Genomic DNA, 13,068 nt, shown 5'->3' with positions numbered 1-13,068 from the left:
GGGTGGGGAAGTGGGCCTAGATAGGGTGCTCCTTCAGGGGGACGGTGCAGACTCGATGGGCCGGACAGTCTCCTTCTGCACTGTAGGCATTCAATGGGTCTTTCCTGAAGTGCGTGGCCCAGAATTGGACACCGTACTCCGAGGTGAGGCCTTAGCAGAGTTTTATGAAGGTTGAAAAACAGATTTACGAACAGCACTTGAGAATTTCTCTTCAACAAGAGCCTATTCTGAGTTCTGTTCTCTGAGCCTCATCACACTTTCAAAATGGCGGAGCATCACGTCATAGTCAAGAAATCAAAATGGCCACCGCGGGACTCCTCTGCGAATGTGATATTCCTACCTGTGTGTAGCTGCCCGCGCTCTCAAGGATATTGCTCGTAGCCAATGAAGCAGAACTTGGGAAACAGGTAAAAAGCGAAGCGATCGTGTTGGAAATTCCATGAGCCAACAATTCCTATGAAACAGTGACAAAAATATATTACAGATGTAAGAGGGAGGAGGTTGCAAAATCTGCCTTCCTTGGCCACGTTTCCCACAGAAATGAGCCTAACTGGGATTGAAGGTAAGTGGCTATAATTCCCTCGCGATCTTTGACCCTCTGCCCTGCTGTAACGTCAACAGGAGTTCAACTAAACGCTAAATCTCCACCACTGGAGCAGGAGAAACCCTGAGGAAATCCATCCTCTTTTTAGTCGACAAGGCAGGGATGGGGGAGGGGGGGAAATGGTGGCCCCAGGCTCATCCTCTGAGGTCACGGGTTCAAATCCCACCACGGCAGCTGGTGGAATTTAAATTGAATGAATAAATCATTCAATTGAAAAACTGGAGTCAGGAATGGTTACCATGACAACAATCATCGATTGTCGGGGGCGGGGTGGGTGGAGTTGTAGATTCCCGCTCTTTTGTGTGAGGAAATGTGCCCGAACACCATCCCTGCATAGCCAAGGGGTAAGCTGGAATTCTCTGACCGTTGGGATTCCCTGTTGCCGCCAGCAGAGCACGCCCGCTCGCTGGTTTCCGCGCGGCGTGGGATGGCTTCAGAGGGAAATCCCATTGCCAACTGCCGGGATTCTCTCGTGTGAAGAGCGTGTCGCCGGGACACAAGGGGCTGGGGGATCGGAGAATCCAGCCCATAATTTTAACGTTCTGCCCCCTTGGGCGGAATTCGCCGACCCCCCGGGGGGGTCGGAGAATCGCCCGGTGCCAGCGTAAATCCCGCCCCCGATGTGGCCGGAATTCTCCGCCACGCAGGAATCGGCGGGGGTGGGAATCGCACCGCGCCGGTCGGCGGGTCCCCCCCCCCCGGCGATTCTTCGGCCCGCGATGGGCCGAAGTCCCGCCGCTGTCAGGCCTCTCCTGCCGACGTGGTTGAAACCACCTCTGGTGCCGGCGGGAGCAGGCGGCGCGAGCGGGTGGCGCGAGCGGGCCCCGGTGTCCTGGGGGGGGGGGGGGGGGCGCGGAGGGATCTGACCCCGGGGGGTGCCCCCACGGTGGCCTGGCCCGCGATCGGAGCCCACCGATCGGCAGGCGGGCCTGTGCCGTGGGGGCACTCTTTTTCTTCCACCTCTGCCACGGCACAGGCCCGTCCGCCGGAGGCGGAAGAGACCCCCTCCACCGCGCATGCGCCGGGGTGACGTGAGCGGCCGCTGACGCTCCGGCGCATGCGCGGACTCATGCCGACTGGTGAAGGCCTTTAGGCCAGCCGTGGCACCGGTCGGCGGGGCGCCAAAGGCCGTTCGCGTCGGCCGGCGGGGCGCCAACCCTCCGGCGCGGGCCTAGCCCCTAAAGGTGCGGAGAATTCCACACCTTTGGGGAGGCTCGACGCCGGAGTGGTTCTCGCCACCCCCCGCCCTGCCGGGTAGGGGAGAATCCCGGCCTTTGTTCTGGACTCCCCCGTCCAGTGGGAATCATTTTGCTCTATCTGCCCTATCAACTCGCCCTTTTATTTATGGGGCTAAGGCGGGAAAGTGGAGTTGAGGATCATCACATCACGTCTTATGTTATGTTCTTCAACTATTTGGTGGAAACCAAAAAAACTAAATTAAATAAACTAGGGGGAAAATTTAAAGGGACAGCCCCTTAAAGGGATATTGCCTCAGACAAAAACAAATGAAAGTTAAAACATCAACTAAAATATGATTAAAGGGGATAAAAATATCCCAGACACTGCGGGGCTCACTGAGCACGGAAGGCTTCGATGGTGCCAGTGGACACTGCAAGCTCCCTCTCCAGGGACACCAGAGCCGTGAATGAAGCCACGGGAGAGCGGCAGACAGTCTGGTCAGATGGTCCCCTCGGTCTCCCGCTTCCTGGACCTGTTTATGGCAAATTTGGCCAGGCCCAAATTTTACGAGGAGGCCCTCCTCCCTCCCCACCCCTCTCAGTACCAGGTGGTCTTATGGTCTTCATCTAGCTATATTCAAGGGAATACGAGGCCTAGTCTATGTTACCAGCCCTCATAATTTAACTCCTTTTGCCTCAGTGCCATTCTGGTGAATCTGCACTGCACAACCCCCGCCATCCATCCGCCAACCCGCTGCAAGTGAGAACAGAGAATTTGGCGTTCCGGCCAAAACTCCATTCACTGTCGGCAGCACGGGAAAATCCCAGGCACGAAGAAGGACAGGGATTTCCCGCACTGTGGACAGTGTGACAGGATATGGAGCAAAGGCAAATGGCAGAGTTAAGATACAGGCAGCCATGATTCTTTTGAATGACAGAATGGGCTGAATGGCCTCCTCCTGTCGCTGCAACGGTGGGGGGGGGGGGGGGGGGAGATGTATATGTACGCATTGATGATACACTTGGCCTGCACAGTTATTCAGATCTCTCTCAGGAATGAGTGCAAAGTTCCGATGGTGTGGCTTGCACCCACGTCAGTCTGGATGTGAGGTCGGAACAAAATACTAACTCTGCTGACAATATTTAGCAGTGGCTGTGTGGGTCTGTGCAGCAAATGAGTCGCCAACGTTTGAGTGGTCCCAATGCAGAGTGTGTGAGAGCGGTTTTAATGGCTTGATTGGTGAAGGCACTGCCTTCAGCCCCCGTGAGACAGTTGGATTTAGTTTGATCCCTGGCCGAGTAGCTTTGCCACAATTGGCCTCAGTGTCCCTGTGCATCAGAGGCACGGTGGCACAGTGGTTAGCACTGCTTGCCTCACAACGCCGGAGACCTGGGTTCAATTACAGACTTTGGCGACTGTGAGGAGTTTGCACTTTATCCGCCTGTCTGCGTGGGTTTCCTCCGGGTGCTCCGGTTTCCTCCCACAGTCCAAAGATGTGGAGGTTAGGTGGATTGGCTGTGTTAAATTGTCCCTTTGTGTCCAAAGATGTGCAGGTTAGGTGGATTGGCCATGCTAAATTGTCCCTTAGTGTCCAAAGATGTGCAGGTTAGGTGGATTGGCTGTGTTAAATTGTCCCTTTGTGTCCAAAGATGTGCAGGTTAGGTGGATTGGCCATGCTAAATTGTCCCTTAGTGTCCAAAGATGTGCAGGTTAGGTGGATTGGCCATGTTAAATTGTCCTTAGTGTCCAAAGATGTGCAAGTTAGGTGGATTGGCCATGTTAAATTGTCCGTTAGTGTCCAAAGATGTACAGGTTAGGTGGATTGGCCATGCTAAATTGCCCTTAGTGTCCAAAGATGTACAGGTTAGGTGGATTGGCCATGATAAATTGTCCCTTAGTGTCCAAAGATGTACAGGTTAGGTGGATTGGCCATGCTAAATTGTCCCTTAGTGACCAAAGATGTGCAGGTTAGGTGAATTGGCCATGATAAATTGTCCCTTAGTGTCCAAAGATGTGCAGGTTAGGTGGATTGGCCATGTTAAATTGTCCCTTAGTGTCCAAAGATATGCAGGTTAGGTGGATTGGCCATGTTAAATTGTCCCTTAGTGTCCAAAGATGTGCAGGTTAGGTGGATTGGCCATGTTAAATTGCCCTTAGTATCCAAAGATGTGCAGGTTAGGTGGATTGACCATGTTAAATTGTCCCTTAGTGTCCAAAGATGTACAGGTTAGGTGGATTGGCCGTGTTAAATTGTCCCTTAGTGTCCAAAGATGTGCAGGTTAGGTAGATTGGGCGAGGGGGGGAGTGGGCAGTTTGTGGTGTCCTTTCGGAGGGTTGGTGCAGACTCGATGGGCCGAATAGCTTCCTTCTGGGCCATCGGAATTCTATGGACCAGTGAACACCAAGCAAAGACGAAGCCAATGCGGTGCCCTAGCAGAAAGATCACCTGCCGACAGTCACTAAGGAACATCCTCCATGAGTTAGAGCCATCAAGTACATGTTCTGTGTGGTTTACAGCCTCCTTGGAACCATTATTTCATTGAGGAGTGAGAATGGGCCTTTCCCTCGGGCCTGTCCACACACAGAGACTAACTGGGACTTACAAAACAAAGGTACGCCGATAACCTTTCTCGCGATAGTGTGCATTTTAATGTTACTGACCTGGTTGGGGTCAATCTTGTATCTGTGCTTGTCCGCATAGATCATAGCCAGTGAAACAGACACCGCGTAACCGACAAAAGTAATTGCAATTGTGTCTCCAATGATACTCGGAATGCTCCACAAGGCTGGCAACTGAAGCTTTGGAAATCTGGGGGAGGGGAGGGAAAAGCAAAAGATAGGTTACTTTTTTAACTATTGATGGGGATTGAGACAAATAGCAACTGATTGAGAAGATAGAGATTAACATGTGTTCACAGGGGGAGGGGTGAGAGGTGACTCAGAGGCCTCCTATCCATCGCTTCCAGCTAACACTTTCATTAAAAAGGCAATAGGGTGGGTAAGATTGGTCTTCGGGAGCAGGGCTTAATTGGACACAGTGGATCGACCACTCAGTCTGCACTCACGTTATTGGAAGAGGCAGTCAAGTGTCGGTCTTGGGCAGCAGCTTGTGAAACGGGGGATCCATTGACGGCCAAGTGACTAACCGACAAGTGTCTTGAACGTGAGCAATATCTAAACGAGTGCTTCCTTTGAGAATTTATTTTTGCGTCCTCCCCTAGTCCATCATGCCATGTCAGGGTGTGAAAAGGACATCTCAGTTCGACATCTATTGCAGTTTCCACAAATAGGCTCCCAGTGCTCGAATGCTGCGGTCTTGGTAGCATTTTGATCGGCTTGATGGAGCAGCACTCTGAGCCACAGTGGCTATTTCAGTCCCTGCCCTATACACTTCAGTCAGAATTTTCAGAATGAGTTTGGAGAGCTACCGTGGGTGAGAAACGTTCCGGAATCTTCCACTCCCATTCCATTTGTCACGCAATGTTCCATTTATTAAACACCGAAACGTGGGTGTTTCTGGGAAATGGTTCCTAGGGGCAGGCCTGACTGAGGGCACAGCATAACTGGCAGTGGAGGACAGAGAGGAATTTGGGAGGCCCCTCGAGGGGGTTAACCTGGGGCTAACTCCACTAAGGTTTGACACATCATCGTACGAGACTGCATCATAGTGATAGACTGAGTTTAAAATGAGCACGGGGCATCTGCTGGGCCCTTTTGGCCACTTTTTAAAATTTATATCAGTAAAGGTTTTTTTAAAAATAAATTTAGATTAGCCAATTATTTTTTCCAATTAAGGGGCAATTTAGCATGGCACATTTTTGGGTTGTGGGGGCGAAACCCACGCAGACATGGGGAGAATGTGCAAACTCCACACGGACAGTGACCCAGAGCCGGGATCGAACCTGGGACCTCAGCGCCGTGAGGCGGTTGTGCTAACCACTAGGCCACCGTGCTGCCCCAGTAAAGGTTTTTAAAATTCAAATTCAATTTAAAAAATGAAAAAAATCAATTTGAATTATTTTTAATTTAAAGGTTCAGACAAGACCTTGCGGCTTCAAAAGGTCACGGACCATTGATTTTGACATTGGGGCGACGCATGGCAACATCTGACCTGACTGCCAAAGTTCACAGACCCAGGAAGAGGCGTCTAATTTAAATAGTAGTGATAAGCAGGCACGGGGGCCACATCTGAGATGCTTGGAAGAGGCTGGTAATTCCGGCTGACTGTGCTAATTTGAAGGTTTCTCTCACACCACCCCTTTCCCTGGCAAAAAGTTGCAATGATCCCCAATTAAAAAGGCCTCAAATTATGGTCTTTTGGGGTTCAGGTCCTGCCCCAAACCTGGACACTCAGGTGAGTCCCAAACACGCCGTGCCCAAGACAGGGACAAGGAAACTCCTGCTCTGGGATACCCCTCTCTTGGGGACTCTCCTTCCGACACTATTGATTTTGTTTTGGGATGGAGACAGGCTGTACTCCCAACAAGGCCCTGTGGAAACTGGAAAGCCAAGGCCTGAGGCCCAGCATATTGAGATCCCGGGTTAAATCACAGCTCTTTCACCACAGAAGGGCCATTGATTCGTTGACCTTCTTAACTTTGAAGTGATACTGAGAGAAGAGCTCGGGTAGATCCCCCTACCCACCCAACCACACCACTGTCAGTATCCTCATATCCGTACGAGTTCCATGTAAATGGGCCTAGAACTACAGCCGAAATGATAGGATTGAATTTAGTACAAAAATTCACCCCGATAACGGGCCGAGGCTTCTGGGTTTTTATGCTAAGTGTTGGCCGCAATGCTGCCTTTTCTCACTGTATTTTCAAGTACTTAGAAAAAAAATAACTGCTGGAGGTGTTTCCCACAACGTCGCACAGGCAGGGCGGGCTCCGAGAATATCATTGGTTTTCCAGAGATTGGGGTGACGTTTTTAAAAGGACGCCCTGATCTCCGGCACTAAAAATTAAACCCCCCTGCCCATTTTGCTCCCCAGAGGAAGAACCCCCCCCCCACCAACACTGCCCACTGGTACTATCTCCTGGCACTGCCACCTGCCGGCAATGGGCAGGAGTCACAAAACGCAATTATTCACATGCAGGACCCGTCGCACACCATTCCTTACTGTGCCTCTAATCGTCTTGAGAAAGAGGAGCTTACCCTGTGGGGATATTTCCCACGACCTGGACATTGTAGCATTCATCAAGAGATGTCATGAAGGTGATCGCCGTGGCAACTATAATCTGTGAAAAGCAAAGCGCATGGTTAGATCCGACACTCGGATTAATTCCAGAACGTAACACATCCAGACATCTCACGGACCAGACGCCGGCAAAAGGCCACTTAAATATCCGATTCCAGCTTGCCAAGGCTCAGGGGTTAGCACTCTCGCTGTTCAGTCACAGGGTTGTGGGTTTAATCCCCACTCCAGAGATGTGAGCATAAAAATGGAGGCTGGCGCTGCGGTGACGCACGGCAGGAAGAGGGCTGCATTGTCGGGGGTGCCACACGTCAGATGAGACATGAAGCCAAGGCGTGAGAGATTCCGTGGTACAGTTTGGGAGATCGGGGGAGGGGGGGGGGGTAGAGGGGCTCCAGTGTCTAGGCCAATAGTTACCCCTCAACCTCCATCAGAAAGACAGATGATCTGGTCAACACCACATTGTTGCTGGGGCGGAATTATCCGGCCTGCCAGCTCCCTGTTTCACTCGGCAGCGCGCCATTCACTGCCGGCAGGATTCTATCTTCCCGCCACTCTTCCCATTGAATCTATCCCACATCGATGGGAAACTCACTGTGCGGAGTCTGCACATTCTCCCCGTGTCTGCGTGTGTTCCCTCCGGGTGCTCCGGTTTCCTCCCACAAGTCCTGAAAGACGTGCTGTTGGGTGAATTGGACATTCTGAATTCTCCCTCTGTGACCCGAACAGGCGCCGGAATGTGGCGACTAGGGGCTTTTCACAGTAACTTCATTGCAGTGTTAATGTAAGAAAACTTGTGACACTAATAAAGATTATTATTATGTGCCTCTGTGCACGTGGGAAGTATTCTGACAGCACTGCTTTCACCTTCACTGACGCGACCCCACCAGAACCCATGTAGTTTAAGAATCTGCTTGGAGAGATTGAATTCATAAAGCGACCTACTGGAGGTATGTTGAAGGCCAGGTCCCACATTCCAATGGAGCTCGGTGTTATTGTGGGGAAAGGGCTTTGAGAGGTGCGTTTTGAGGCGGGCCTGATGAGAAGGGCCTGAGTACAGATGCTTGAGGGTGATCTGATCGGGGTGTTTGAAACGTTAAAGGGATTCAGGAAGGCTGTTCGAGAGGAAGTGTTTCCTCTGGTAGGGGTGCAGGGAGGAGAGTCCAGAACAAGGGGTGGCAGAATCTTAGAAATTGGGGCCAGGCCATTTAGGGGTGATGTCACAAAACACAACCTCACACAAAGGGAGTGGGACTCTGCAATTCTCTCCCTCGGAAAAGCTGCTGAGCTGTGGTGCAGTTAAAAATGTCAAATCTGAGGTTCAGAGAGTGTTACTCAGGGATTGATCTGCAGGTTAGGTGGATTGGCCATGATAAATTGTCCCTTAGTGTCCAAAGATGTGCAGGTTAGGTGGATTGGCCATGTTAAATTGTCCCTTAGTGTCCAAAGATGTGCAGGTTAGGTGGATTGGCCATGTTAAATTGTCCCTTAGTGTCCAAAGATGTACAGGTTAGGTGGATTGGCCATGTTAAATTGTCCCTCAATGTCCAAAGATGTACAGGTTAGGTGGATTGGCAATGATAAATTGCCCCTTAGTGTCCAAAGATGTACAGGTTAGGTGGATTGGCCGTGTTAAATTGTCCCTTAGTGTCCAAAGATGTACAGGTTGGGTGGATTGGCCATGTTAAATTGTCAATTAGTGTCCAAAGATGTGCAGGTTAGGTGGATTAGCCATGTTAAATTGCCCCTTAGTGTCCAAAGATGTACAGGTTAGGTGGATTGGCCATGATAAATTGTCCCTTAGTGTCCAAAGATGTGCAGGTTAGGTGGATTGGCCGTGTTAAATTGTCCCTTAGTGTCCAAAGATGTACAGGTTAGGTGGATTGGCCATGTTAAATTGTCCCTCAATGTCCAAAGATGTACAGGTTAGGTGGATTGGCCATGTTAAATTGTCAATTAGTGTCCAAAGATGTGCAGGTTAGGTGGATTAGCCATGCTAAATTGTCCGTTAGTGTCCAAAGATGTACAGGTTAGGTGGATTGGCCATGCTAAATTGTCCCTTAGTGTCCAAAGATGTGCAGGTTAGGTGGATTGGCCGTGTTAAATTGTCCCTTAGTGTCCAAAGATGTACAGGTTAGGTGGATTGGCCATGTTAAATTGTCCCTCAATGTCCAAAGATGTACAGGTTAGGTGGATTGGCCATGATAAATTGCCCCTTAGTGTCCAAAGATGTACAGGTTAGGTGGATTGGCCATGCTAAATTGTCCTTTGTGTCCAAAGATGTGCAGGTTAGGTGGATTGGCCATGCTAAATTGTCCTTTGTGTCCAAAGATGTGCAGGTTAGGTGGATTGGCCATGTTAAATTGTCCCTTTCAGGTGCTCTTTCAGAGGGCCGGTGTAGGCCTGACGGCTCAAACGTCCTCCCTCCACACTGAAGGGATTCTGTGGACTATTTTTCTGTGGATGCTGAGGGGTCTGGGACCAAATTGGGAGTTAAGATACGGATGAACCATGATGGAATTGAAAGCCTGAAGGACTGAATGGCCTCATTCTCGACGGTAAACGCAAACATTAAAACCCATGATGCTGAAGCATTGTGCTGTACATTTCCAGTCGGAAACTGTGGAATCACACACTGTCTATCTCACGAGCGGTAAGCGCCGATGATGCATGCTCCTCTTCCCTCACCATGATCATCTCGATAGGGATGGGAGTGCGAAGCTTCTGCCTGAAGCGGCTGCTGATTTCTTTCATCGGAATGAGAACGCTGAGGCAGACGAGGGAAATAATCAGCTCGACAATGTTGGTCATGGAGAGAGCTCCAATTATTGACGCCAGTGTCTGAAGAGAAAGGAAAGTTTGTTGTAAAAAAAAACCTTTTTTCACTGATGAACCATCAATCGAACGCGAGACGAGTTGCTGTACAAAAGTTAGGCTTTATTAAGCTAGAGGTTAGCCCTGCGGTCGACTACAGTAAATGGACGACCGCCGGGCGTACTGACTATTTATACCTCGGTATGGAGGCGTGGTTAACTCAGCCTCTCGACTAATCGGAGAGCCGTCACATGACTGGTCTCAACCAATCGGTCGAGAGGCACATGACCGACCAGGGCCAATGGTAAGCCGGTGTTCTGCACCAATGGCAGACAGCTATGCCAATCATACCACCACATTCACCCTTTTGGTTTTATCTGATGTAGTTTTTTTTGGTTCCGAAGGTGTCCTCTGTTTTTTCATTGCTTCACAGTGTGCACCATTCCCTGACCAGGTGACCAGGCCCCAGGTAAGTACATCCCCAGACCAATGGCGCTCAGAACATGGGCCACAAACTGCTTGTTCATTTAGAGAGATGACTTCACCTCAACCCTCCCCGCAGACACCAGGGTGCCTATCGGGACAGCCCTCAAACTAAACAGCGATTTCCCAACCAATGGCCGGATTCTCCGGCCGTTCACTGACAGTAGGATACTCTGGTCCCACTGCCAGCGAATGGCGCAGTGCCGAAAAACACGTGGCTCGGACGCCGAGCCCGGGATCCAAGACGGGGTGGAACGCGCACCTTCCCTGATCTGTGGAAAATCTCCTCTATTCTTCCATTTGAGGCTTCCTGACTGTAGGATGTTGGCAGCCTGGGATTTAGTGTTTCATAGAATTTACAGTGCAGAAGGAGGCCATTCAGCCCATCAAGTCTGCACCGGCTCTTGGAAAGAGCACCCTACCCAAGCCCACACCTCCACCCCATCCCCATAACCCAGTAGCCCCACCCAACACTAAGGGCAATTTTGGATACTAAGGGACAATTTATCATGGCCAATCCACCTAACCCGCACATCTTTGGACTGTGGGAGGAAACCGGAGCACCCGGAGGAAACCCACGCACACACGGGGAGAACGTGCAGACTCCACACAGACAGTGACCCAAGCCGGGAACCGAACCTGGGACCCTGGAGCTGTGAAGCATTTGTGCTAACCACAATGCTACAGTGCTGCCCGTTCTTCCGTCTCCTTCCCTACCTCTCCAGCTACAGCAGGTATAGAGAATCTATCAATTGTCATCCCAGCTTCCATCCAGTGAGGGGCTGGTTTAGCACAGTGGACTAAACAGCTGGCTTACAAGGCAGAACGATGCCAGCAGCGCGGGTTCAATTCCCGTTCCAGCCTCCCTGAACAGGCGCCGGAATGTGGCGACTAGGGGCTTTTCACAGTAACGTCATTGAACTTTTGACAATAAGCGATTATTATTATCAAAAGCTCCCCTCCTCTCCCCTCACAATTTAAAAGGATGATTCAGGGATTTTGTCTTCATCTGTGGATAGGCCTAGCTTCCGACTGGTCACTAACGCCCACGATCTGGGGAGGCAGTGGTGTAGTGCTATTTTCACTGGACTAATAATCCAGAGACCCAGGGCAATGCTGTTGGGACCCGGGGTCGAATCCCACCAGTAGATGTCATATACATGGACTTCAGTAAGGCGTTTGATAAAGTTTCCCATGGCAGGTTGATGGAAAAAGTGAAGTCGTATGGGGTTCAGGGTGTACTAGCTAGATGGAAAAAGAACTGACTGGGCAACAGGAGACAGAGAGTAGTGGTGGAAGGGAGTGTCTCAAAATGGAGAAGGGTGACTAGTGGTGTTCCACAGGGATCCGTGCTCGGACCACTGTTGTTTGTGATCTACATAAATGACCCGGAGGAAGGTATAGGTGGTCTGATTAGCAAGTTTGCAGATGATACTAAGATTGGTGGAGTTGCAGATAGCGAGGGGGACTGTCAGAGAATACAGCAAAATATCGATAGATTGGAGAGTTGGGCAGAGAATGGCAGATGGAGTTCAATCCAGGCAAATGCGAGGTGATGCATTTTGGAAGATCTAATTCAAGAGCGGACTATACGGTCAATGGAAGAGTCCTGGGGAAAATTGGTGTACAGAGAGATCTGGGAGTTCAGGTCCATTGTACCCTGAAGGTGGCAACGCAGGTCGATAGAGTGGTCAAGAAGGCATACAGCATGCTTGCCTTCATCGGACCGGGTATTGAGTACAAGAGTCGGCAGGTCATGTTACAGTTGTATAGGACTTTGGTTAGGCCACATTTGGAATACTGCGTGCAGTTCTGGTCGCCACATTACCAGAAGGATGTGGATGCTTTCGAGAGGGTGCAGAGGAGATTCTCCAGGATGTTGCCTGGTATGGAGGGTGCTAGCTATGAAGAAAGGTTGAGTAGATTCGGATTGTTTTCGTTGGAAAGACGGAGGTTGAGGGGGGACCTGATTGAGGTCTACAAAATTATGAGAGGTATGGACAGAGTGGATAGCAACCAGCTTTTCCCAAGAGTGGGGGTGTCAGTTACAAGGGGTCACGATTTCAAGGTGAGAGGGGGTAAGTTTAAGGGAGATGTGCGTGGAAAGTTTTTTACGCAGAGGGTGGTGTGTGCCTGGAACGCTTTGCCAGCGGAGGTGGTAAAGGCGGGCACGATAGCATCATTTAAGATACATCTAGACCAGGGGTGGGCAAACTACGGCCCGCGGGCCGCATGCGGCCCGCCAAAGGTATTTCTGCGGCCCACCAAGTCATTAAAAAAAAAAAAAAAAAAAAAATTTTTTTTTAAATTTTTTTTTTAAGGTTAATGGGGGGGGCTGTTGGGTTACTTACTGGTATAGGGTGGATACGTTGACTTGAGTAGGGTGATCATTGCTCGGCACAACGTCGAGGGCCGAAGGGCCTGTTCTGTGCTGTACTGTTCTATGTTCTATATGAGGCGCCCAGAATCATAACCGGGTGAAGTAATTATTTTACTTAATATACTATGCGGCCCTTTGTGAATTGTGAATTTCTGAATGTGGCCCTTGCACGGAAAAGTTTGCCCACCCCTGATCTAGACAGATATATGAACGGGCGGGGAACAGAGGGAAGTAGATCCTTGGAAAATAGGCGACAGGTTTAGATAAAGGATCTGGATCGGCGCAGGCTGGGAGGGCCGAAGGGCCTGTTCCTGTGCTGTAATTTTCTTTGTTCCTTGTTGTAGGACAGATTGTGGAATTTGGATTCAATAAAAATCTGTAATTAAAAGTCTATTGATAGGTTTGCACTGA

The 13,068-nt window shown here is 50.3% G+C and overlaps 1 protein-coding gene across 3 annotated transcripts in view; it reads right to left on the bottom strand.

The window, feature by feature from the left end:
• slc26a10 (solute carrier family 26 member 10) overlaps positions 1 to 13,068 on the bottom strand; it is a 127,800-nt gene that overhangs the window by 71,431 nt on the left and 43,301 nt on the right. For all 3 annotated transcript variants that reach the window (XM_038786695.1, XM_038786696.1, XM_038786694.1), the window contains exons 5-8: positions 9,669 to 9,821; positions 6,941 to 7,023; positions 4,445 to 4,592; positions 341 to 454 (exon numbers count right to left, since the gene is read on the bottom strand). In XM_038786695.1, the coding sequence (XP_038642623.1) occupies positions 341 to 454; positions 4,445 to 4,592; positions 6,941 to 7,023; positions 9,669 to 9,821 (498 nt within the window). The remainder of the gene's footprint in view (positions 1 to 340; positions 455 to 4,444; positions 4,593 to 6,940; positions 7,024 to 9,668; positions 9,822 to 13,068) is intronic.

This window comes from Scyliorhinus canicula, chromosome 28 (assembly GCF_902713615.1).
Source record: "Scyliorhinus canicula chromosome 28, sScyCan1.1, whole genome shotgun sequence".
Taxonomy (NCBI): domain Eukaryota; kingdom Metazoa; phylum Chordata; class Chondrichthyes; order Carcharhiniformes; family Scyliorhinidae; genus Scyliorhinus; species Scyliorhinus canicula.
Note: the sequence above shows the minus strand (reverse complement) of the source record. Positions and strands in the feature narration are given on the sequence as shown.